This window comes from Pyrus communis, chromosome 16 (genome assembly GCF_963583255.1).
Source record: "Pyrus communis chromosome 16, drPyrComm1.1, whole genome shotgun sequence".
In the NCBI taxonomy this organism is placed as follows: domain Eukaryota; kingdom Viridiplantae; phylum Streptophyta; class Magnoliopsida; order Rosales; family Rosaceae; genus Pyrus; species Pyrus communis.
Genome location: NC_084818.1, coordinates 11,535,360 through 11,561,474, shown reverse-complemented (window position 1 = coordinate 11,561,474; position 26,115 = coordinate 11,535,360). Strand labels below are relative to the sequence as shown.

General features: G+C 35.4%; 4 protein-coding genes across 5 annotated transcripts; all 4 read left to right on the top strand.

Moving 5' to 3' along the window:
* The first annotated feature begins 1,213 nt into the window (after window positions 1-1,213).
* Window positions 1,214-3,531, top strand: LOC137720714 (uncharacterized). 2 transcript variants are annotated; one of them, XM_068459820.1, is made up of 5 exons: window positions 1,214-1,368; window positions 2,289-2,426; window positions 2,519-2,638; window positions 2,835-2,937; window positions 3,018-3,531. In XM_068459820.1, the coding sequence occupies exons 2-5, from the start codon at window positions 2,332-2,334 to the stop codon at window positions 3,267-3,269; spliced, it is 570 nt and encodes a 189-aa protein (XP_068315921.1). In that variant the 5' UTR covers window positions 1,214-1,368; window positions 2,289-2,331; the 3' UTR covers window positions 3,270-3,531. The 2 variants fall into 2 exon arrangements, with proteins under 2 accessions (XP_068315921.1, XP_068315922.1); XM_068459821.1 differs by lacking the exon at window positions 1,214-1,368 and adding an exon at window positions 1,407-1,546.
* Window positions 3,532-7,792: 4,261 nt separating this feature from the next.
* LOC137721304 (receptor-like protein EIX2) lies at window positions 7,793-16,502 on the top strand. Its single transcript, XM_068460409.1, has 4 exons — window positions 7,793-8,063; window positions 8,155-8,250; window positions 12,499-15,995; window positions 16,192-16,502. Exons 3-4 carry the CDS (start codon window positions 12,760-12,762, stop codon window positions 16,211-16,213), a joined length of 3,258 nt encoding a protein of 1,085 aa, XP_068316510.1. The 5' UTR covers window positions 7,793-8,063; window positions 8,155-8,250; window positions 12,499-12,759; the 3' UTR covers window positions 16,214-16,502.
* On the top strand, window positions 7,860-8,809 carry LOC137719803 (uncharacterized). Its single transcript, XM_068458820.1, has 3 exons — window positions 7,860-8,063; window positions 8,155-8,250; window positions 8,729-8,809. Exons 1-3 carry the CDS (start codon window positions 7,860-7,862, stop codon window positions 8,807-8,809), a joined length of 381 nt encoding a protein of 126 aa, XP_068314921.1.
* A 6,303-nt stretch (window positions 16,503-22,805) lies between the features above and the next one.
* LOC137719801 (receptor-like protein EIX2) lies at window positions 22,806-25,820 on the top strand. Its single transcript, XM_068458819.1, has 2 exons — window positions 22,806-23,664; window positions 23,737-25,820. Exons 1-2 carry the CDS (start codon window positions 22,806-22,808, stop codon window positions 25,698-25,700), a joined length of 2,823 nt encoding a protein of 940 aa, XP_068314920.1. The 3' UTR covers window positions 25,701-25,820.
* The last annotated feature ends 295 nt before the right edge of the window (window positions 25,821-26,115 follow it).

The window sequence follows — 26,115 nt, the reverse complement described above, 5'->3', positions numbered from 1 at the left end:
AGTTTTCTTGAAGTTCATTCACAATGGATGAATTTCATACTTCCTATTATAGTCTTGAATAAAATGATAAAAAAGGGAACACAACAAAGTTGTTCGGGATGTGACAATTGAATATCACCATACTATTCAGCAGACAACGATTGAATAAAGCGTTCAGTTGGGAATGATAGAATATCAGAATTATGATTCAGCAAAGGACATCAAAACGAACGATGCCAAACATTGTGACAGCTTATGAGCATTTTCAAAGGAGATGTCAAATTTCAAACGTAAATTTAAATTTAACAGCTTATATAACACCTTGATATCTTTTAAAGTTTTGTTCTCCACCTAATATGTCAAATTAAACTATATTTTTATTATAATAAATGTTTTTTTTTCTTTAACAAATTATATTTAACATTGAAGAGGAGGAGAGCGAGCTTAATCTTACAATGAGCTAACAATAAAGTGGTTCAAATTCGCATTTGGCGAGAATCGAACCAAATACCTCTCACTTATAAGTGAAGAGGAATACCACTAAACCGTAGTACTTAGTGGCATTATGATAAATGTCATGCCACGTTAGATTTGGCTTTTTGTTAGAAAACATTGTTGTTAGTTTTTTTATTATTAATACTGATTTGAACATTTCTTTAAGAGATGCTCTAAGAGTATACGGTAGACTTCAATGGCCGAGCTTTGGTAATTGGTAGTTGGAGTTAATGCTGTCGAGTGGTGCACTTGTAAGATTTTCAGGTAATTCAGATTAGGCTGCATCTTTAGTTGATTCTGAGAGCACCCTTTACACGAATTTAATTAAGGCATTTTTTTCCTTTCTATTGTTGATTTAACTGGAGGCATTTTATTTGAAGATACCTTGGCATAAACAAGATCCTTTGTTTGACTTGTTAAACATAAGTGTCGTGCTCTCTTTTTCATAGTTCGACTTTTACTGAGATCCACTGCAATGCAATTTTTTTTTCTTTCGAACAAACGATATTATCTACACTAACAGAGAGGGAAAGTGGTTTAAGCCTTATAATGTGCTAGCAAAAAAGTGGTTCAAATTCACTTTTGAGAGAATTGAACCTAAAACATATCACTTATCGATGACGGAGAATACCACTAGACTGTAGTATTAAGTGGCACATCCACATCCACTTGTTCTATCAAAAGTTGTTTTTTTGTTTTGTTTTGAAGGCAGATAAATTGGGTGGCAATAGAGGGCACCCAAAAACAGACACAAAGCCCGCCCTTTAATTCTTCCCCATAGAAAAGCCCAAATTCGAGTAACCCAAACTCTCCTATCACCGTTTCTCCCACTTCTCCCTCGACATTTCTCCATCTCTCTCTGCCCGTTGTCAGCCTTCACGCCACCTCTACCAGGTAACACCGCCACTCATCCTCCACTGCACTTGCTGAGTTTTCAGTCTCTAGCTATTTTATCGGAATAATTTCAATTTTTGTATTTTTTTTCTATTCATATGGTTTCGATCAGTGCATATCCAATTCTCCGAAATGAACCTTTCTGCTTTGATTTGTGCTGCGAAGCAATCTCTGCTAAGTTAATAAAACCCATATAATATAAAGCTTCAATTTTGATTTGAGTTCCAGTCTTTGAATTGTTTTCTTTCAATTTGGTAGCTTGGTAGAGCAATTTGCTAAAGTGGGTAGTTCCTGTTCCCCTCAACTTTGCCGAAAGATTTGAAATTTTAGATGATGTTAGGATTCTGGATATGGGATTTGGTGGGTTTTGATTAGTTTGTTATCAATTAGATGGGTTTTGAGCAATGATGGATTGAATGGGCTTTTGCTGGTTTTTGTGTTTAGTTTATCTTTGGTTTATCTGTGAACTAGTTTTTCTGTTAGTACCAAAATAAAATTTAATTGATGTCAAGGGCAGTTTAAATAAGGTTTTAGTAGACAATGGAACTTGTTTTTCGTCAAATTCTCCTTGTGATGTAGTTTTTGTAAGTCATCCAAGTTCGAAAGATGAATTCTTCTTTTAATGATTCAGTTCTGTGTTGAAATCAATTCCCGGTGTTAATCTTCCTTTCGTTGTTCTTTGGATTACAGATTCTATGTTTTGTAAAATTTTAAATCTTTAATTTGTTGTAATACTTGATTGCCTTGCATAATTTAATAATCCTAGTAAGCTTTTTTATTTATAATGTATATCTTGTTGGAAATTCTCTCCATGAAACTTTGAGCTTCTTCTCTTGGTGGTTAATAACAGATAATACAAACTATAGTCAACCAAACAGCTAGTACACTGCTGTGCTAATCTACTGCTTTCTTGTTTCTAGGTAGAAATTAATCATTGGTTGGAGAACCTAAGGGGAGGCAACTATGTCGTTCATAAAAGGAGATTTACTTACGAGAACCAGAAAGCTGGTGAAGGGCCTGGCCAAGGCCGAGCCTGTTTGGCTCAAAGCCATGGAAAAGTTTGCCCCTCTTTCTCACCATTTTGTAATTCTTGGAATGCCTTTTCGTTTTACTTATTTGTTAAAAACATCATGTATTGTGAATTTTTCAGGGCACCGCCTGTAACGTTTCCTCGTGCAAATGCAATTCAGAAAATCACTCTCCCAGAGGATGTTTACATAAAGAAGTTTTTCCAGAAGCATCCAGATTCCAAACATGAAGATGCAATCAAGTATGGTTTATCTTTGTTTTTTGGTATAATATGAGTTGTTGTCTTGTTACTTTTGTTTGGTCTTGTCATGAGTTTATCCTTGGCTAGTAGATGTGGTTGGTAATTCAGGATTGAACATGTTGCGTGAATCCGAAGACTTATTAACTTCTTATCAGAAAACGCAAGGCTTATTAACTTATTCATCATGTTTGAATAGGATTTCTTCTTTTGATCCTCCTCCAGCCCGTATATTTGGTTTGCGGGTACTTGAGTTGAAAGAGCAAGGTGTTGCTGAGGAAGAAGCAATGGCAGTAGCTGATGTATGTATTTGGATTTCCTGTCCCTAAATGTGTGCGTTTTCTAAGTTGTTTTCTGACTGTTGTTTCACGTTGTCTTCTAGATGGAATACCGGATGGAGAGAAAAGAGAAGAAGAAGGCATATTCCCGCTTGAAGAAAATTGCACGCCTTCAAGGGAAGAGGCCTCCTCCAAACCCATATCCCAGCGCTATCAAGGAAATACAAGCTGAGGAGAAGAAGTATGTTCGCGACCGTTTTTACAATCCCAAAATTATTCAACTTGTAAGGCAATTGCAAGAGGACAAGGCAGCTGAAGCGCAGGAGAGATTCAGAGCAGGAGGAGGTTCCTGGTAACTTAAAGTGCCGTATTTTGATAATAATTTTGGTCGGTTAGCTTCCTGAGATTTTTACTGATTTGCTCTAGCTTTTGATCAAGTATTAGCATAGTGCATTGGAAATGATTCTTAGGTACTTCTCATTTGCATCCATTTATGGTCGATGAAATGCTATACATTTGTGAAAATCACGGTATGTGAATGCTGCATTTTCCGTTTTCCAGTTTGTGTGTTTTTATGAACTGCTTATCCTTCCAGACCACTGGTAATGTCTTTCGTAATCCCATACTCAATAATAGACATTTCCAGCGTTCGAAATGTTAGCCACTTGGTTTTAATATGCGACCAACAACTCTTTGTCCATCGGCACTTCTCTCTAACTATTTTGCAGTATGGCAATTCAATAGTTATAGAGCTTCGGGTTCATTTCCAATAAATCATTAGGTATCAATCATACCATATTTATCGTAGACTTGCATCCAAACTTGTTGAAGATGGTACAACTTCTATGCTAGTAAATAAGGGGACAGTGTAGAACATATCATTGGAGAACCATCCAATTGGGACGTCAAGGTGACTGTTTTCCAACTAAATCACGTTATGTCATGTGAGCAAGTTAAAACACATGACGTCGGGTAATGGGCTTGACATACCACCACCTTGGCGTCTTGGTTCGACTCTCATGGTTAATGGATAGATACGACAGAGAATCCAGCTAATGAATATGTTTTGTATGCGTTCCTTTAATGTGTGAAGATTGTGCATCAGCATGTCTTATCATTTCATAAGCTGATTCACCGTCAGAAACTAGTGCTTTTTTACCAGTGATGATATTAAAGTCAAAGTGTAGTTCGATGTTGTCACCATCTGCTTAATCAAGTCTCACCAAAAAATAGCAGCTGATAAACGACACATTCAATTACAATCAACTTCTATCGGTTCAGATTACCAATCTAACATTTTAGATTGTCTTACAAAAGAACGTTTCTCCGAGCGATAAATGATATACTCGTAATAACAATTCATTTGGCAATATCGGGAGTAGTTTGATTGGAAACCAAAAGAGGTATCATTAGAGCTGAAAACAGTATGCATTGGCAATTATAAAATTAATTGGAGGTATCATTAGAGCTGAAAACAGTATGCATTGGCAATTTTCTAGGCAACCAAACAAGTCCTAAAATTAATTCCTTGCACGCAATCATAAAAGTTGAAACATATTTAGATATGGTAGTAAACAGTTAACTCTTTAAGGCTTCACCAACTCCAACCAACCCCCTAAATGAAATTATTAAATTTGCTCGGATTGATGATCTAACTTCCAACAGTATTCAGCTCCCTATATGCTTCCCACATTTAATTTCTTGGGAGACAATTTTCTTCACTACGAAGTCAAATGGCAAGTCTACATGAGCTGACAAGGCAATGTGGTTACTTATTCGAAATTTTTTTCCTTCGTAAATTAGATTAGTTTACGATATTGTCTTGTCAATCTATTATTTAGGCCTTTTACAGCGAGCTGAAAAATTGAGTTTGACTCCAATTTAAAGCAGAAAATTTTGAGTTTGATTTCAATCTATTAGCAGATGCGATTTAAATTGGTTGGTCAGAGTAGTATACTCGTCTACCCAAGTTTAAAATTACCTACCATTTATTAAATCAGAGTATTTTTCAATATTGAATTGTCGAAAAGGGGAATATTTTTGCTCACCGACTCATCTATCACCGTTAGATGAGTTTAAATTTCAAGATATATGCAGTGAATAGATTCAAATTTCAAAATTTAAAGAAATATCCGTCACCAAAGTTGCACATCATCACACATTGGATTGTTATGTTGGAAAATTTTGTCATACAACAATGTTTGTCGTTGTTCAATTCAATTGATTCAGTATTCTCTATCGTTTGTATATTTCTGAACTATGTTGTGTGATTTTGAGGAGAGAGTTTCTAGCAAAAATGATAAAAATCTTATGTACAAGCTTGCTTGTGAGGAATTGAATTATATAAAGAAAGCTGTATTTGCAAGGTTTACTTTTCAAACATAAAAATCCAGGTCGACGATGGTCCCAAATATCGCATCTGAACGCATCAACATCTCTGGTCTCATAGCTATTTTTGGGTGTGGCCACCTATTTAATGCTCACTTGACCCTATAGCTAGCTAGCTGTAGGACAATTATTTTGGTGACAAAAGATACTAATCAGTTAGTGAAAAATCAATAGGAATAAATCAAATGCACAAATATCAACCGTAAATTAACCAAGCGAGAAAATTAGCGTTGATTCTTGAATTTTGGTCGAGTTGAAGCTTTGGTCTTTGATCTAAGAAACTGTGAGTATCGAGTCCCCTAAACTTGTTACTATGTGAAATAATGGTCAGCTTGGATAACTCTATTAGTATTTTCGTTAAAGCAATACTATAAGTACATAGACCAATAGGAGCTCAAAGTTCTAATGAAGTTACTCAAAAAATTATTGATTACACTGTGACAAGTTCAGAGACCATTACTCGCAAATTTTTAGTTTAAAAACCAATAATCCAATAAATTCTAATTATAGTAATAGATGTAGCCGATTACCTAGTTGCATTTCACTTTGTTTGGTTACCATTCTAAACATTTCTTTTTTTTCTACTCTGACATCTAACGCATTCAACTCTCCTCTTCCCTGTTGATTTTTATAAAAAAAAAATGATAAGAAAAGACAAAATTTCATGCAAATATTTAACACCAAAGTCCAACCCCAATCATATTTCCAGCCAAAAACATGAAAAATGGTAAATTAATTTCACTAGACCCAGCAGGGGTACAACAGTAATTGCATCCCCACCCCCCTCATTTGAAAGGCCCCGCTTAATTTCTCCCTCTCATTCCCCCACTCCAAAATATTAAATAAATCATGTGAATAACAATTTCTAACACATTACACATTCATGACATGAAAAATGTCGGATTTTGATTTTTGTATAATATTTAACTGTTAAAAGACTCAGTATTTGATAGTCCGAAATATCGAATAGATCATGTGTAACAACTTCTAACACGTTACACATTCATGACATGAAAAATTTCGGATTTTGATTTTTGTATAATATTTAACTGTTTTAGGCTATTGCGCTTCGGTTTGAAGATGCGACTACAGGACAAAGGTCTAGGGCCGAAGGGGTAGAGGAAGACCTAAGAAAACTTTGGAAGAGACTCTAAGAAAAGACTTAGAGTACTTGGATCTAACACAGGACATCACACAGGACCGAGTGCAATGACGTTTTAGGATTTATATAACCGACTCCACTTATTGGGAAAAAAACTTTGTTGTTGTTGTTGTATTTAACTGTTAAAAGACTCCAAGTATCTGATACTCTGAAATATCAATAGATCATGTGTAACAACTTCTAACACGTTATGCATTCATAACATGAAAAATGTCGGATTTTGATTTTTGTATAATATGTAACTGTTAAAAGACTCAAAGTATCCGATACTCTGAAATATCGAATAGATCATGTGTAACAACTTCTAACACGTTACGCATTCATAACATGATAAATGTCGGATTTTGATTTTTGTAAAATATTTAACGGTTAAAAGACTCAAAGTATCCAATACTTTGGAATATTGAATAAATCTTGTGAAAAAGTTCTAACATATTATATGTTCATGACATGAAAAAATTCATAAAGTGAACGACATTGTTGATATTTCATATGCTATACATATGAGTATCATTGTTATTTTATATCTTCTGGTAAACTTCAAATTCTCGTTTACTATGGAGTTATGATCGGTACATTTTTGCTCACTATATGTTTGTGGTAATTAATATTGAGCAGAAGGCTACATGGTGCCGCCTAGCAAATCAGCCCGTCCAATTTCAAAGAACCGTCTCAAAAACCAAATAAATTGGTATTGATAGTTGTGGAGGGTAGTTTAGGTAGTAAATTTAGGTTCAAAGAGATATTGATAGTTTAAATAAAAATGATATGGGTGTAGAAAGTAAGTTGGATGTAAAGATAAGTTATATGGGTTCAAATAAAATTTTCTTAATAAATTGATATTGAATTCACCATTCACCAGCTTTAAATGTAAGGCATTCATTTATAAGTGAAGATAAAACACAACTACATCGTAGTACTAAGTGTCGTGCGAAATTAATCATAAATTAAAATCTAAATTGCTGAATTAATCAAAATTAAATATTGATATTGACTACATAATGATCAAAGATTGACAACAATACAATCATATATTGACGACATATACAACATTGGCCGTTTCAGTAACTAAAATTTGAAAAATAATCATTTTGGTCAATTTCTCAAATAAATTGACATTTAAAAACATAAGGAAAAAAAAGAGAGAAAATAATGAAACATGAGTAATGATATGAATGTAGTTTGTTTGGTTTGTTTATACTCCATTTCATCCATGTAACTTCACTTAAAATTCATAAACAATGTAGTTTCTTCAACTTACGACGTTGTTAAAACAAGAACTAGGAATAAGAATTATTCGGCCCATCCTTGTCTATCTTTAAATGATCTCTCAAAATTTAATCTTTTGTTTAATTTTTTTGATTGTTGAAATTGATTTAATTATCGTTTTACAATCATGCCGGTTCTGTTTCGGCACTCGCTGAAAGATTCGGACGATGAGGTCGTGCAGAATTTGGATCACATATTCGGCGTTGAGCCGCTGAAGATCACGAGCCCTTCAACCGATTTCGAGGTTTCGCTTACGCTTAGGGTTTTAGAGGGTTGCTGCCTGCTTCATCCGGACAGCGCGGTTTTGGCTCATCAGCACAAGGCCATTCAGGTACTCAATGTTGCTAAATAGCTTAACCAAAATCTATGGGGGTTGGATTACTGAGATGAGAATGCGGTTTTTTGTAATTTGGTTTTTGTAGGTTTTGATGAATATATTACCGACTCGCGGCGTGATTGAGCAAGGAGCTTGTTTGGATGCTTTGATTTTTATGTTGGATGCATCAGCTAATCAAATGGTAAAGCTTCAAACTTCAGTTTTGAGTCAGATTTATGGAGTTTAATTTTTGTAGAGATTTTATATAAAGTTTGATTCAATTCTCTCGAAATCTCATGGACGGACGTGAAATATGTGGATACTTAAAATACACTACGAAATCTTTCCAATTCCCTTAAATTCCTCAACTTTTTAAAATTCTTTAAAATCAATTTTTAATTGAATACATCTAGAATGTTATAAACTTCTTTACAATTTTAATTGAATACACTCGAATTTCTAAGCATTTTAATAAACTATCTCAGAATCTTGATTAAATACACTTTGAATTTCAGAAGATAACTTAGAATCCTGAATGATCATTGAATACCTCTAGATTCTTTAAAAGAATTAAAATCCCACAAAATCACAACTGAATATACCCCTTATTATGATTGGTTTCGGAGCGGTGATGGTTTTTTTTTTTATGATTCGATTGTTTTCTTGTGTGTAATGTGTAGGATTTTGAGGCTTTTCATGGTATTGAGGAAGTTGTAGGGCTCATAAGGGACAAACAAGTTGATGAGAATCTCAGGTCTTGATTTATTTCTCTTTGCTTGCTTGATTCTCGTTGTCATGAGTTGTGATTTAAAGCTCTATCTGGATAAATTTTGGGGTAAATGTTAAAGTTTTGACAAAAATAGGTTTGTTCATCGGACGATTCTTAATAGAATCCCGTCTTTCCTTTTTTTTTTTTTTCTAGGCTTTTAGTTAAGCTATGTCCTATTTCTCATTTTCATGTTTGTCAATTGAGTAACGAGGTCATCTGCTAGGAATTAATTAGACTTGAGGATTCTGAACACTGGTGTGCCTAGGCTTGGTCCTTTCTTTGCTAATATAATGCACACTGAAGAAAAACACTGTTGCTTTTGAATAGGTTGAAATTTGGAGAGTTCTTGCTGCCTCTAATTGGTCATGTAAATGGGAGGGATGGGCAACCGTTGGCAACTATACATGAATGAGGACATAAGACATCTTTTGGGTGAGAAATCTGCTTCCTTGATATGGGCAGCGAGTCAGTTTGGTTAGACTCTTGATTCGGAGCAGAGATTAACTGATCATCACATCCTAAGCTTGTCGTGTGATAGAGTCCTTAGATTTGTACTGAATTTGAACATAGAAAGCACCCTTAGGCATTTTGTTTTGTTTTTCTTTGTATTTCAATGAAATACAATCAGTAATTTGTAAGAAATGGTCGTCTTCAATGAAATGTTTGCCTTGAAATTTTGTGCAGTATAATTTCAAAATCATACAACATTCTACGGAGTACTGTCACGGTAACTAAAATTCCTCATGGGAGTCTGGAAGCCCTCGCATTAACAATAAACGAATAGTCACAAGTGAATAAAACACAAGGAACTGTTGTCGCTAAAAGTAAAAGACCCAAAATGAATAATAATATGAGAGTTTTCATGAAAAGAATTTGGGTTAAGTTTATTTTAATAAAAAATCATGCTATAATTTTATTTAATGAAAAAAACTTAAACCGTAATGAAAAACCCTTAACTTTTAATAAAGAGGACAAAAAAACTTAAATTTTAATGAAAATGACATAATTTTAATATTTAAAAAAAAAAAAAAAAAAAAAAAAAAAAAAAAACCTGACTCGCCTAGATGCCTGCTTCCATCACAGACACTATTTATGAAACAATACTACATTGTTTATGAAACTTAACAGTACTATACTATTTATGAAACTGAACACTATTTATAAAACTGCAGTTCTATACTATTTATAAAACTAAACGGTACTACACTATTTATTGTCAAGATTTATAAAAAGTGCCTAGTTCTTGGTTCACTTTTGTAAATAGTGTTTAGTTATTGGGTCCTATTTCATAAATAGTGTATAGTAATTGGTACATTTTCATAAATAATGTCTCATTCTTGATTCAATTTTATAAATAGTTTCTCATTTTTTATCCAGTTTTATAAATAGTGTCTAGTTCTTGGTTCACTTTAATATATAATGCCTAGTTCTTGGTCATGTTTCATAAATAATGTCTAGTTTTTTGTCCAATTTCATAAATAGTGTATAGTAATTGATACAGTTTCATAAATAGTGTCTCTTTCTTAGTCTAGTTTCATAAATAATGTCTCTTTTTTGGTTCAGTGTTTTATATTGAACTCTTTCAATTATTTATATTTTCTAATCAAACAAAGAACCAATTAGAACTAGAGGTAATTGAAAATTCATATGGTTCACAACTCAAAGTTTTTTTTTGGAGTTCCTTATGTTATGTTAATGAACTCCACAAGTTCTCTCTAAGAAAGTAAGAATGCTTTTATTTTCTTCCAAAAAAAAAAAAAACCCTTCTCCTGCAATTATTATTATTATTATTTTTTTTAATATGAATCCCCTTTCTCCAGCCATCAATCACTCCACATAAATATTATTATTATTATTATTATTTAAAGCTGCGGCATACATTTTAAATGGATAAAAGACTCCATTGAAGCAAATACATAAGCTGGGAAAAAACACCAGCACACCAAACCAAACAAAATCTGGGAAAAAACGCTGTGCAATTGCACGCGCGTAGTTAAGTTTTTTTTTTTTTTTTTTTTGTTAATAAAGTTATAGGATGTTTTTTTTATTTATTTATTTATTAAAATTCAAAATTTTGAAACCGTTTTCCTTAATAATATTCCAAAAGTATTGTCTCGATCAAATGACAGTGATGATTCTTCACTAACAACAATTTGGCGTAATATATGTGCATATGCATTTAAGTTGGTCAATTATTGTGTGTCTTCAAATCTAATAACTCCAAGACTAAATTTATAAAGACCCCAGTGGCGGTGGAATTATTCGAAATAGGAAAACTCTTGAGAACTTGAAGTATCGCATGGAGCATGCATTTCCACTTGCATTGTAGAAATTTTGATTTGTTGGTCCTGTTGTTCTCAACTTGTAATTTACTTTGAAGTGTGATTAAGACAAATAACAAACGAAAGTGGAGAAGAATCATCTATTTTGTGGAAGTCATTCATCCTTCCTCTTATCCTTCAAAACGATTTTTGTGTTGATTGTTGCAGCCTTGTCATTATTTTGGAGAGACAAGTCATCCTCTAATTACTACACCTACCTATAGAAAAGTAGCTGGTCCACTCACACATGTTCCATACTTGACCATTTAAGTCAATAACCTTGCACTATCGCATGGATTTCCACTTGTATCGTGGAAATTTTGGTTTGTTGGTCCCTGTTGTTCTCAACTTGTAATTTACTTTGAAGCGTGATTAAGACAAATGACAAACGAAAGTGGAGAAGAATCATCTATTTTGTGGGAGTCATTCATCCTTCCTCATATCCTCCAAAATGACTTTTGACGGTTTGCAACTTGTTTGGAAAATAAATGTGAATTTGTCTCTCAAGAGTTGAGGCGTTTTCTGTGTATTTTAGCCTGGTCCAAATAATGTGAATTACACATTCTAACTGTTTGCAACTTGTTTGGAAAATAGATGTAATTTTGTTCTCTCAAGAGTTAAGACGGTTTCCGCATTTTTAGCTTGGTCCAAATAACGTGAATTACGCGCATATATGTTGTTTTCTAATTCCACAAAAACAAAAAGACTTCTAAAACGTAAACAGAACGAAACAACCAACGCAGAATTGTGTTGATTGTTGCAGGCTTTGTCATTGTTTTGGAGTGACGAGTCATCCTCTAATTACTACACCTACCTACAAAAAAGTAGCTGGTCCACTCACACATGTTCCATACTTGACCATTTAAGTCAATAACCTTGAACTATCGCATGGATTTCCACTTGCATCGTGGAAATTTTGGTTTGTTGGTCCTGTTGTTCTCAACTTGTAATTTACTTTGAAGCGTGATTAAGATAAATGACAAACAAAAGTGGAGAAGAATCATCTATTTTGTGGGAGTCATTCATCCTTCCTTTTATCCTCCAAAACGACTTTTGACAGTTTGCAACTTGTTTGGAAAATAAATGTGAATTTGTCTCTCAAGAGTTGAGGCGTTTTCCCTGTATTTTAGCCTGGTCCAAATAATGTGAATTACGCATTCTGATGGTTTGCAACTTGTTTGGAAAATAAATGTAAATTTGTTCTCTCAAGAGTTGAGACGGTTTCTACATTTTTTAGCTTGGTCCAAATAATTTAAATTACGCGCATATATGTTGTTTTCTAATTCCACAAAAAACCAAAAGACTTCTAAAACGTAAACAGAACGAAACAATCAACGCGTAATTGTGTTGATTGTTGCAGGCTTTGTCATTATTTTGGAGAGACTAGTCATCCTCTAATTACTACACCTACCTACAGAAAAGTAGCTGGTCCACTCACACGTGTTCCATACTTTACCATTTGAGTCAAGACAACTCAGTGTGTGGATTGTATTGTGAACTATTACGTACTCACCCAGCCTTATAAAACACTCGTAGCTTTCCTTGTGCTCCTAAATCAATTCTGATTGTACACTTCTTCTTCATTCTTCAATCGTCTTTGCCTTGATTTTGTTAAATTAAGATGGAGAATGACGGAATCATGTGCTTGAAGAAACTCTTTCATACTTCCATTGTGGTGCTACTTTTTCTACAATGTTTCAACCCTTCCCTATCCTCTGGATTCTATAATGTTTCTGTCGATTTCAGAGCAATTAGCCATCGGGTGGTGACGAGGTGCATAGAGAGTGAAAGGGAAGCACTCCTTGCTTTCAAACAAGGCCTGGTGGATGACTATGATCTCCTCTCCTCGTGGGGAAGAGAAGAACACAAGCAAGATTGTTGCCAATGGCTTGGCGTCCACTGCAGCAACCGAACCAACCATGTTACTCAACTTCATCTTGGATGGTCTTATTTGGATCAAGCTTACGCACTTCAACAGAAAGGACGCCCACAGAATATCTATTATTATTTGCAAGGTAAGATGATGAGTCCCAAACTGATTAAGTTGAAGCATTTGAAATATTTGGACCTTTCAGTGATTAACTGCAATGGACGCCAAGTTCCAGATTTCATTGGGTCTCTTTCCAACTTAAGGCACCTCGATCTCTCTGATGCTTCTTTTGGTGGTCGAATTCCAACTCAGATCGGAAACCTTACCCACTTGCAATATCTTGATCTTGGATACAATAACTTTGCTAATGTAGAAGATCTGAATTCATGGATGCCTCATCTTTCTGCTTTAACATATTTGGACCTGAGTGGAAGCAGTCTCAGTAATGTTCCTGACTGGATGGAAGCAGTTAATAAGCTCCCCAAACTTACAAACTTGTCTTTGTCTTATTGCAGTCTTCCTTCTCCTCTAATTCATTCCAGTACTCTTTTCAACAAAAATTCTTCTAGATCTCTTGCTCATGTTGACCTCAGTTACAACCAACTCACTTCTTCCATACTTCTTTGGTTGTCCAAATACAATGCTAGCCTTGGTTATCTTAATCTCAGATACAATAACTTTGCTAATGTAGAAAATCTGAATTCATGGCTGCCTCATCTTTCTGCTTTAACATATTTGGACCTGAGTTACACCAATCTCAGTAATGTTCCTGACTGGCTGGAAGCAGTTAGTAAGCTCCCTAAACTTACAAACTTGTCTCTGTCTTCTTGTAGTCTTCCATCTCCTCTAATTCATTCCAGTACTCTTTTTAACATAAATTCTTCTAAATCTCTTGCTCATGTTGATCTCATGGCCAACCAACTCCCATTTTCTTCATCTTCTTCCATATTTGTGTGGTTATCCAAATACAATGCCAGCCTTGTTTATCTTGACCTCATTGAAAACCAAATTGAAGGAGGGATTCCGCAATTTTTTTCCGGGTTATGTAATCTACAAGTATTGTACCTTTCCAACAACATTCTGAGTGGACAACTTTCTTGGTTGGTTCAAATATTAATGTCTGCTTGTCCTGATCAGAACTCATTAGAGTATCTGGTCCTCTCATCCAACCATCTTTCTGGATCAATTCCTAATCTCACAAACTTTTCATCATTGCAAGCATTATATCTCGATGACAATCAATTGAGTGGAACAGTACCTGAAAGCATTGGGCATATGTCTAGACTCGAGAGTATCAACCTTGGTATGAATGCTTTGGAAGGTGTGGTTTCGGAAAGCCACTTCTCCAATCTCTCCAAACTGAGGATTTTGGATCTATCCTCTACCTCACTATCTTTAAGCTTCAGTTCTAATTGGACTCCTCCTTTCCAATTGGATTGGATAGATTTGAGCTCTTGCATGGTGGGTCCGCACTTTCCAAAATGGCTTCAAACTCAGAAAAGTTATACGGGACTTGATATTTCTAATGCAAGTATTTCTGATATCCTTCCAAGTTGGTTTTGGAGCCGTCTGCCTCATCCGGATTCAAGATTTGAGTTTATTATAGATCTTTCCAACAACCGAATTAGAGGAACAATTCCAAATTCAAGATTTGAGTTTCCCTCATCTTCCTTTAGTCAAGTGAATTTGAGTTGGAATCGATTGGAAGGTCCAGTCCCTTCATTCCTTTCCACAGCTGTATCTCTAGATCTCTCCAACAATAAGCTTTCAGGGTTAATTTCTTTCATGTGTCCAAAGACTCCGAACAAGGTTAGTCGTTTAGCCTTTCTTGATCTCTCAAGCAACAATTTGCAGGAACAACTTCCTAATTGTTGGACACGTTTTGAAAATCTTGTCTTTCTTGATTTGAGTGATAATGCTCTTTTTGGGAAAATTCCTACCACAATGGGTTCTTTACCTTCTATTCAAACGCTGAAGTTAAACAAGAATGGGTTTGTGGGGGAATTGCCTTCATCTTTGAAGAACTTGACCACACTTAGCGTTTTTGATGTTGGAGAAAATAACTTATCAGGTTTGATACCTGAATGGTTAGGGGTTGGACTTCCAAATTTGGTTACCCTTATCCTCCGTTCTAATCATTTCTATGGAAGCATTCCACTACAATTGTGTAATATGAGAGAGATTCAAATTCTAGATTTTTCAATGAATAACATCTCTGGAAATATACCCAAATGCATCAACAATTTGACTAATTTGGCTCAAAAAGGAAGTCCAAGTATCACTATCATGCATGACTATAATTTCTCAAATGGCGGAGTAGATTATTTGGAGGAAGCATCCTTGATATGGAAAGGCATAATGTCCAAATACAAAAGTACTTTGGGGCTGGTAAAGTGTATTCATCTGTCAAGTAACCAATTAACGGGGGAGATTCCTAGGGAAATCACTGATCTTATGGGGTTGGTTTCTTTAAACCTGTCAAGAAACAATTTAACAGGTCCAATAACTCCAATGATCGGGAAGTTGGAGTCCTTACAGTCCCTTGATCTGTCAAGAAACCACATATATGGCGGAATACCGACAAGTCTTTTTCAAATATATGGTCTTGGTGATTTGGACTTGTCAAACAACAACCTGTCTGGAAAAATTCCAATGGGGACTCAGCTCCAACCCTATGATTCATCTGATTTTGCTGGAAATCCTCTGCTTTGTGGAATTCCACTTCAACAGTTGTGCTCTCCTGAGGAAACAAGTCCAGAGGAGCAACCAATGTTTGGGGATCAAGTTAAAGAGAATGATGGGCTTATAACAACAGGATTTTACTTGAGTTTGGCGCTTGGTTTTGTTGTTGGATTTTGGGGAGTTTGTGGGAGTTTGATATTCATCAAGTCATGGCGATACACATACTACAAGTTCTTGAACTGTGTGTACGATTGGCTTTATGTGAGGGTGGCGTTGATCAAGCGACGAAGATTGATGGGCAAACTGTAAGTACTCTTCCACATAATGAATAATATTTTTGCAGTTTTGAGTCTATTAATACTATTGGCTAAGTGCACTTTTACATAGAAAACTGACTATAACGATATGGCATCATTGCCATCATGGTTAATATCATTTTGGTCTCTACAATTGTCTTTAAATTATGACTAATATATGTTGTGGTTTTTTTAATCTTTTTAGCTCGTGCATCTACCGTTGGTAAGCAATGCTCCCCTTACACTGGAGAAGAAGGAGATTGAGGAGTGCAATTTGAAGTTATAATTTAGAGAAAGTGTTGTGTTTAATTTAGTGGCCTTTTTGTTTTTGCAAAGACGTTACTTAGATTATCTTTGAGGGGTTAATTAGGTTCTTTTCATCCTCTTTTACTAAGTGTACCAGTTGATCATTTTCAATAAATTTCCTTGAGAAACTTGCAAGAACTTATTAATCAAGTTACAGAGAGAACAAGCAGACAGATAATTCAATAAAAGATTGGATACATTAACATTGAGAACATCATCAATGTTGATTCTTTACGGTTCAAGCATGCAAATATTCAAATTGAACAAAAGGGTTTAGTAAAAAATCATTTATTAATGTCCATGCTTGTATAACTTCAAGTGCAGTTGCGAAGCCTCTGAACACAGCAACTAGTGACCTTGCGAACATATAAGTTACTATTTTCAATACAAAATCTGTTGTATAAATACGAAAAGAAAAGCAATGAAATTTCAACTTAATTAACAAAACACCAAAAATTGACCAAAAAACACAAGCATGAGCTCTAAAAAGGTTTTAGAAAACATGTTTTTGAGGCTATTTACAGTGACCATATTCTTTATACCGACACCAAACTTTAAGTTCATGTGGAAATCTATTTATATGTCGAGTAACACACTAATCTATAAATATTTTTTTACAGATAGTGTGCAAATTTCTTTCTTTCAATCTGTTGTATGCTCATGACGTGATAAACATATTAAAAGTTTACGATTTAATATAATTACTCACTCCCAAATGTGATTGTTATTCTATGAATTCGCTAAAATTTAAGGTTGTGTGTACTATTGTTTTTTATACCTTTTGATTAGTAATACAAAATTGAATATGAGATCTTCCTTTTGGTAATATCTTAAACTGCTTACGATATACGTCATAAGCAACCATGCTTACAAACTTAAGCACCTTTAGAAACAACATGCATTAATCCACAATGATTTTTAATCTTACTCAAGACCCCAAATACATTTGTGTATCACATAATTTGAAATGTGCAATTTAATTACGATGTATTTGGATTGCACATTTCAAATCTTGCGACACCCAAGTGTGAATGTTTTAGATTGATGACTTTTACTCATCTAACGAGATATAAACTTGTTTCGTTCCAAGTGAGGAATCAAGTAAAAATAGTACTCACGTGACCAGCAGGCAACAAGGATGTGAGACATCCTATATGCATGCAATGGCTAAACTTACTTACAAAACTCAACCGAAACGTCGTCGTCGTCTGTTAGCTGCGTCAGGACCAAAAGCGTGGTCATTTTGATCAGAACATTTCCGGGGCAAAAAGCAGAGGACAGCGATAGAAATTCTGAAGAGTGAGAGTAAAATACTGGGCCGATGTACAAGAAGAAGCCGCTATGGGGCGAGGGAATAACACCGAAGGCCTCGTCGGAATCTGAACCAGACCACCGTCCACCGCCGTAGGCGATCCGGCCAACTTGTTGACTAGCAAAGAGTCTATAGCGAGGTCACGCTCGCGCTCCGGAGCGGCCTCCTCGACGTTCCTCCGAGTTCTCGTTCCTCAGCATCCGCGGCCTTCTCAACTTCCTCAGATCGGTCGCCGAGTCCGATTCCACCATCAACCACTTCTCTCAGACGCAATCGTTCCTCGAGGTTCAAGGTAACCAGAAAATTACAAAATTCCTAGTTTCTGCTTAATTTTTTGCTTAATTTTCTAATTGTTGAAATTGATTTAATTATTGTTTTATAGCGGTGCCCATTCTGTTTCGGCACTCGCTAAAAGATTCGGACGATGAGATCGTGTGTAATTTGGATCACATATTCGGCGTGGAGCCTCTGAAGATCACGAGCCCGTCAACCGATTCCAGGGTCTCGCTTGCGCTTTGGCTTTTTAAGAGTATATTAGTACTTTCATATTAATTTTTGGTTAATAATTATCATCAACTTAAAAATGTGACCATAATTCTATCTGGTATCAAATTTTGGTTATTTTCCAAATTTCCTGGTGTGCCTAGGTTGGATCCTTTCTTTGCTAATATAATACACACTCAAGAAAACACATGTTGCTTTTGATTAGGTTGAAATGTGGAGAGTTCTTGCTGTTGCTCATTGGTCATGTAAATGGGAGGGATACGCCCCCATTGGCAACTGTACATGAGGACATAAGACGTCTTTTGGGTGAGAAATCTGCTTCCTTGTTATGGGCAGCCAGTCAGTTTGGTTCAACTCTTGATCCGAAGCAAAGACTACCTGCATCCAAGCTCTCCTTGTGATAGCTTTTCAATGAATGTGAACATAGAAAGCACCCTAGGCATTTTCTTTTGTATTTCAATGAAATAAACAATCAGTAATTTGTAAGAAAATATTTTTAGGCAAAATGGGAAGCAAATAAACCCAAAACCAAAATGAAATTAAAAATATAATGCAGAGCACCCATCTCAACGTGTAAAGACATGATTGCAAAACCAGTTCACCTTCCAAAGCCAAACAAAAAAGAGAAGTAAATTGTATATTCCACATATATATTAACAATTGAGAGAGAGAGAGGAGGAGAGAAATTACAATGACAATAACATGAAAGCTTGGAAATTTAAAGAAATACACTTATATGAACCACTTCAATTTGTTCTTTCACAGTTGTTGAGTAAAAGAGTAAGTTTAGATCATGATGAAAATTGTAAATTATTACATCAATGGAGGTTTCATAAGTGGACCTAAGTAAAAAACACCAAAAGAGAAAGAAAATGCCACATTTTCTTCTTCACAAAAGTTCAAAAAATATTTAACCTTGAAGAAAAAGGGCATTTTTTCTATCCTTCTGTGAGAGACCTTCTCTCCTCTATGAGAGTTTTCTTTCCCCCTTTGGTGAGGGTCTTCATCTTGCCCACCTTCTCTAGCGCCAACTCCGGCTTCGGCTAGAGTCGGTTGCCACTTTTCCTTTTCTTCTTCTGTTTTCTTCTCTTCTCCACTTCTCTGTTGTGTTCTTCTCTTCTCTTTTCTTTCCTTCTACGACTTCCTCCTCCTGTTTTGTTTCCCAATTTGTTTTTTGTCTCTTACCCCGCTGGTATGCCTTGTTCTTGTTCATCATTGGTTTGATTTTCAGCCATGTTTCCTGTTGAGATTGTGTGTAGAGCTCTAGTGGCTTGTGTGTTTCCAACACCACCACTTTCTCGTTTCTATCTGCCTTTTTTGACAGTGACTTCACAGACTTCATCTTGATAGTTGACTTCTTTGTCTTTGTTGCTGGCTATCCTTACTCTATGGCTGTGCTCGCGGAGCAGATCGGAATTGGCTGGTGCATTTGATGAGGTGTTGCTTGGTTGTGGGTGAGGATTCGAGTAGATCATAATTCTCTGTGGTGGCGGAAGTAGTGGAACTTTCTAGTTGCTATTTGTTATGTTTTGCCTTTTGGGCCGACTCTGTTTGTTCGGCCCTTTTGTGTTTTCTGTTTGTGTTTGGCCCCTTTTACTTGTTTATAAGTTAGTTTTGGGGCTGTGGGTTTTCTTTGTTTGTGTTGCTTTTCGGGTGTTTAATAAAAAGCTTGCTTTCCAATAAAAAAAAGAAAAAAAAAAGAAAAGAAACAATTCACCAACCTGCAAACTGTAAACAACATTCACATTCCTCCCCATTCTTCAACAGAGCTACCTCCAAAGTTATACTTCCAGTATTCCACCACCAAGCAGGGATCCATTAGAATTTAGAAGCATCAAAAGATAGCCATTCGCAAACTAAAATGATTAACTCTTCATCATAATTGGTAAAAAAAAAAAAAAAAAAAAAAAAAAGAAAGGAAACTAAAAGGATAAGTACTCAAGAGCATTGATGATTGATCCATGAATTTTTTCTTAAAAACTTATGGACTTTCAATAATCACTGTTTTGACCCAAATTAAACAATTGGACCTGTTCAAGCCCAACGTCTCACTTAACTCATGATTTTGTTGTTGGGTATTTATTTTAACAGAAATAAACAGTAAACGGCCCAAAGATTTATAGACACTTTTGACGCGGCATAAATGGGCAGCAAGACTAAAAATGATGAGTAATGTTATTCATACCATATTTTTATACAACATTTCTGTACCATCTTAAATGATATATGATGTGGACACCCACATTATTTAAAAAATTTGCGAAACCCAAGGAAATGAATGAAAAAGACTCATCGTATACCACAATCATTATTTAATTAACTAGTTTTTCTTATTTATTAGTTTATTAAATAATGAACTAAATTTAAAAATATGATTAATTCAAATGATGTAACCGTTCACATCAAATGCCATCTAAGGTTGTATGAAAATGTGGTACAAAAATATAGTATGAATAGCATTACTCAAAAAGGATTACTCAGTCGAGTTTTTTTTTTTATAGGAAAAGTGCTTTTCAACGACAAAATCTGTAAATCCAAGAGGATCAAATGTATTCAAGTGGGAGCTCATCCTGTGACAAATATTACATTAACCACTTGAATGAAAGGGAATGAACCAAGTTTGAATTACTTAATTCTAAATGAAGAAAGTTTTTATAAAAAACATAAAAAAAAGTAAAGAAAAATGACACTCAACTCAGTACAAATTCTGTTATAAAAAAATTAAAATTAAATTCGTCATTCGCAAGTCGAATGTATCACCAAATATCTTTTTAACTGAATAGTTTTTTTACTTCCAACTAGAATGACACTTCCCTCCATTATCTCATTAGACTTTTCTTTCCCATTTTACCCCTCATGTCAAGTTTCACTTTTATTTTCCAATTGAGCTCCTCATCTACTTCTTGTAGTTGATATATAATGTATTTAGTATTTGACTAGTTCCTTTCAAATAGTGTTTTTTTATTTTTTATTTTTTATTTTTTTTAACTATATCAGAATGACAGAATGGGGTGGCAGAGTCTCGAAACTAGCTATAGTGGATGTTGATACCAAAGTCTAAGCATTGAGGTAAAACATCACTTACAAAGTCGCAACTTATATGAAATGGGTTAAATGTCACGCAATGTCTTGATCCATTAAACGAATGACATGTGTTCAAAAAAAATTACTTATCATTCTTTTGTTGAAACAAGACGTCATGGTGGCAATGAATCCATTCTATGTATTAGAGCATTAGATCTTCATCAACACATACATCAACTTCCTCGTCACAATCTTCAACATTTGAGTTTAAATCAATACTTAAGCCCATACTTACATTTATACCTTTATTAAACGAAAAAAAGAAAAAGAATTACAATTGTAAATCAATTAAGTTAGATATTAACACTCTGGAAATCTGTACAACAAACAAGCATCATGATATAATGTGAAAATTGTATTTGCTGAAGAAATTATTTCCTCATTCATTGAGTCTAAATAAAATATATATAATTACAAGTGAGGGTGTAGATCGCTAAGGTTTATCAAATCTCACAATGGACCATCATCATACATTTATCTCAAAGTAAAGCATTATGATCACAACATCAAGTATAGTTTCACTAGAACTATACTTGACTTAAAACAACTAATGAAATTTGTCCCACAACAGTCCCCAGATAGATTGACCAAGCTTCTGCTTCACTGCAATTTTCCCTTTTCAGTCCCAGAAAGAGTTGTAATTTTGGTTAAGTGATCGACGATAAGAACATGACTGATGGGCATTGAAGTTAAAGGGGTAAAATAGGAAAGAAATGTCTGATGAGATAATGTTGGGAAAAGTCATTCGTTGTCTTTGGATTGAGCTCGGGTGGTAGACTAAGAGAACTCAGTGGTTTACTCCCCGAATAAATTGTTAATTTTCTACGCCCCTCATATGAAGTCATGATAGAGAACTCAGTGGTTGACTCCCCCAATAAATTGTTCATTTTCTATGCCCCATACAAAGTCATGATTGCTAGATATATATAGTCTTTGTAGCGTGTTGATCTTTGGTCTTTGTAAAGTTATTACTCTAGTTTTTCCAAGCAATATAAAGTATAAGACACTCTATAGTTTGAAATACATGCAATAATGCCTAACACCATTCACTGTCTTTTCTTTAGTCTATGATAATGTTAGTTCATTCTGATTCAGATTCCGAACATATATCAAAAGAACAAAAAACTAAAAAACATGAATTTTCTTTTCCTTTTTCCTACTTACATAAAACCAGTATGCATAGTCTTGTTGGATGGGCAATTGGGCATATGCCTCCTTGTGGATTGCAGCATTTGCAAGATTAAATACAATTAAAATCAAAACTCAACCAAATCAAGGCAAAAAATCATTTAATTTTGCGTCAACAATTCAACTAGTAAAGTCTAGTCAATGGCCTGGCCACTTCCATTGAGCCAAGTCAAGCACATATTGTGGGTTGGTTGGCCATCTTAACTTGCTTTTTCTATGTCACTGTTTTAGTTACAATTTGCTTCAACTAATTGTATATAAATATATTCGATGCAAGCTTGTTTGTGAAGTACTCAGACATCCATATACACTTGCACCTTCATTGTGCTCCCATCTTTTTCGATATTACATTCCATTAACAAACCCCAAATAGTTGTGCTGCTTCTCGATTATTCAATCGCCTTTACGTTGATTTGAATATTAAGATGCACTTTTATGCTTTGATTGCGGTGCTAATTTCGTTACAACATTTCACCCCTTCTCTATCCCTTGGATTCGATAATAAAGTTTCTTCAGGAGTAGCACTTGGCCACGGTGATGCTTCTGGTGTGGCGGTGAGGTGCATAGAGAGGGAAAGGGAAGCACTCCTTGCTTTCAAACAAGGCCTCGTGGATGAATACAACCAACTCACTTCTTGGGGATCTCCTGATTGTTGCACATGGGAAGGAGTTTTCTGCAGCAACCAAACCAAAGGTGATCATGTTATCAAACTTGATCTTCTACTATATGATTTGCAAGGTAAGACGATAAGCCCTAAACTGATTGAGTTGCAGCATTTGAAATATTTGAGCCTCTATGGAATTGACTTCAATGGGAGCCAAATTCCAGATTTCATTGGTTCCCTATCCAATTTAAGATACCTCGATCTCTCTGACGCTTCTTTTGGTGGTCGAATTCCAAGTCAGCTTGGAAACCTTTCACACTTGCTACAACTCAATCTTGCCTACAACCACTTTGCTACTAATGTTGTGCAAAATCTCAATTCTTGGCTCCCTCGTCTTTCTTCATTAACACATTTGGATTTGAGTTACAACAATCTCAATAACACTTATGACTGGCTCGAAGCAATTAATAAGCTCCCTAAGCTAAGGGACTTTTCATTAAGGGATTGTTCTCTTCATTCTCCTCCAATGCCTTCCATTCTCTTTACCATAAATTCTTCTAAATATCTTGCTCATGCTGATTTCAGTTTGAACCGTCTCACATCTTCTTCGATATTCGTATGGTTGTCAACCTATAGTACAAGCCTTGTTTATCTTGACCTCATTGGCAACAATTTAACTGGTCCAATTCCTGGTGTTGTTGGAAACATGACCTCGCTTTCCTATCTTGATCTCTCTTTTAACCAAATTGAAGGATGGAGTCCGCATTCTTTTGCTAGATTATGCAGTTTGCGATCGTTGGTCCTCAGGAACAACAGACTGAGTGGACAATTTTCCCAGTTGGTTCAAATACTAATGTCTGCATGCTCTCAAAACTCATTAAAGTTTCTGGACCTCTCTTACAATCATCTTGTCGGGCCATTTCCTAATCTTATAAAGTTTTTGTCGTTGAAAGATTTGGATCTCTCTGGCAATCAAATAAGTGGAATAATTCCTGAAACTATTGGGAAAATGTCTGAGCTCGAGAGTATCGACCTTAGTATGAATCATTTGGAAGGGGTGATTTCCGAAAGCCATTTCTCACGACTTGCCAGATTGAAATATTTGGATTTGTCCTTTAACTCTCTAGTTTTAAACTTCCATTCGGATTGGATTCCTCCTTTCCAATTGGATTATATAATACTAGTTTCTTGCAAGGTAGGTCCAAACTTTCCACGATGGCTTCAAACTCAGAACTTTTATTCTAGACTTGATATTTCAAATGCTGGAATTTTCGATATCCTTCCAAGTTGGTTTTGGGGAGGAATGTCTCCTAATTTGGCCTTCATGAATCTCTCACACAATCAAATTGGAGGAACAATACTTGCAAATTTGACATTGGAGTTTGCATATTCCCCTCAATTACATTTGAGTTCCAACAAATTGGAAGGTCCAATCCCCTCATTTCTATCACAAGCGTCATTCCTCGATCTCTCAAATAATAATTTTTCCGGGCCGATTACTTGGTTGTGTGCACCGACTGCAACAAGTTTAACCTTTCTTAATCTCTCAAGTAACAATCTCTATGGACAACTTCCAGATTTCTTGACATATTTGGACAATCTGGTCATGCTCGATTTGAGTTACAATGCTCTTTCTGGGAAAATTCCTGCCACAATCGGCTCCTTATTTCGGATGGAAACGCTGAAGTTAAGAAGCAACAGGTTTTTGGGAGAATTGCCTTCATCCTTGAAGAACTGCACAGGTTTAAGAGTTATTGATCTTGGAAATAATACATTATCAGGACCTATACCAAAATGGTTAGGAGTTAGTTTTCAGGATTTGATTATCCTAATGCTTTCATCTAATCATTTCAATGGAAGCATGCCATCACAGTTATGTCGTCTATCACGCATTCAGATTTTGGATTTCTCTATGAACATCTCGGGAGGTATACCCAAGTGCCTCAATAATTTGACTACTCTAGCTCAGAAAGGAAATCCAAATATGAAGATCACACATTATTACGAGGCGCCCGAGATTTCAGATGAGTATGAGGATGATGCGGCCTTCATATGGAAGGGAAGCATGCAAGTATACAGAAACACTTTGGCGCTTATGAAGAGAATTGATTTCTCAAGCAACAGATTAATCGGGGAGATACCAGAAGAAATCAGTCATTTAGTTGGATTGGTTTCTTTAAACCTATCGAGAAACCGATTAACAGGTCACATAACTCCAGACATTGGAAAGTTGCAGTCATTGGATGCCCTTGATTTGTCAAGAAACCAGTTAGATGGAAGAATTCCGACAAGCCTTTCTCGAATAGATCGCCTTGGTGTCTTGGACTTGTCATACAACAACTTGTTTGGCGAAATTCCCATTGGAACTCAGCTCCAAAGCTTTGATCCCTCTACTTATGCTGGAAACCCTCAGTTGTGTGGACCTCCACTTCAAAAGCCGTGTATTCCAGAAAAAACAGATCATCTAGATCAGAACATTGGGATGAGAAAAGAAGAAGAGAAGGGTGAGCTTATAAGCAAGGGATTTTACATATGTGCGGGGCTTGGATTTTTTGCTGGATTTTGGGGAGTTTGTGGCAGTTTGATATTCATCAGGTCATGGAGATACGCGTACATCAACTTCTTAAATGTTTTAGATGACTGGTTTTATGTGAGGATTGCCTTGATCAGGCAACGGTGGATGCTCAAACCATCTCAAAAGACAAGCGCGCGGTAATTTTACTACGAGGTACGTACCGATCTTCATCTCACAGATACACGTACACACGCACATATATGAGTAGTAATTTTGTTATCAAACTTAACTACCGGCGCTTGTTTACTTTTATCTCTTAGGTAGCTCCTGATATCTTCTGATCGAGGAAATTACCAACTGCTTCCCGTCATCAATCAAAGTTGCCATGCATGCATCATTTGTGCGCAAATATTCTGTAGGGGTGCCTTTTGGAGTATGGAGCTAGGCCTTTATTATTGTTCGTATTGTATTATTGTTTGTATTGTATTGTATTTGTATTTGTATTTGTATTGTATTGTGTTGTATTGTATTGTTTGTATTAAAAATAAAAATGAGAGAGACTATTGTACTAAGAAAAAAAAGGAAAGATTATTGAAGTTTGATTTGTACTAGCCGC

Coding starts and splice junctions, on each gene's coding strand:
- LOC137719803 (XM_068458820.1), top strand. CDS start 7,860: ATGCCGGTTCTGTTTCGGCACTCGCTGAAAGATTCGGACGATGAGGTC. Junction 8,064..8,154: donor ATCAGCACAAGGCCATTCAG/GTACTCAATGTT, acceptor TGGTTTTTGTAG/GTTTTGATGAATATATTACC. Junction 8,251..8,728: donor ATGCATCAGCTAATCAAATG/GTAAAGCTTCAA, acceptor TGTAATGTGTAG/GATTTTGAGGCTTTTCATGG.
- LOC137720714 (XM_068459820.1), top strand. CDS start 2,332: ATGTCGTTCATAAAAGGAGATTTACTTACGAGAACCAGAAAGCTGGTG. Junction 2,639..2,834: donor AAACATGAAGATGCAATCAA/GTATGGTTTATC, acceptor ATGTTTGAATAG/GATTTCTTCTTTTGATCCTC. Junction 2,938..3,017: donor AAGCAATGGCAGTAGCTGAT/GTATGTATTTGG, acceptor GTTGTCTTCTAG/ATGGAATACCGGATGGAGAG.
- LOC137719801 (XM_068458819.1), top strand. CDS start 22,806: ATGCACTTTTATGCTTTGATTGCGGTGCTAATTTCGTTACAACATTTC. Junction 23,665..23,736: donor CATTGGCAACAATTTAACTG/GTCCAATTCCTG, acceptor ACCAAATTGAAG/GATGGAGTCCGCATTCTTTT.
- LOC137721304 (XM_068460409.1), top strand. CDS start 12,760: ATGGAGAATGACGGAATCATGTGCTTGAAGAAACTCTTTCATACTTCC. Junction 15,996..16,191: donor CGAAGATTGATGGGCAAACT/GTAAGTACTCTT, acceptor TAATCTTTTTAG/CTCGTGCATCTACCGTTGGT.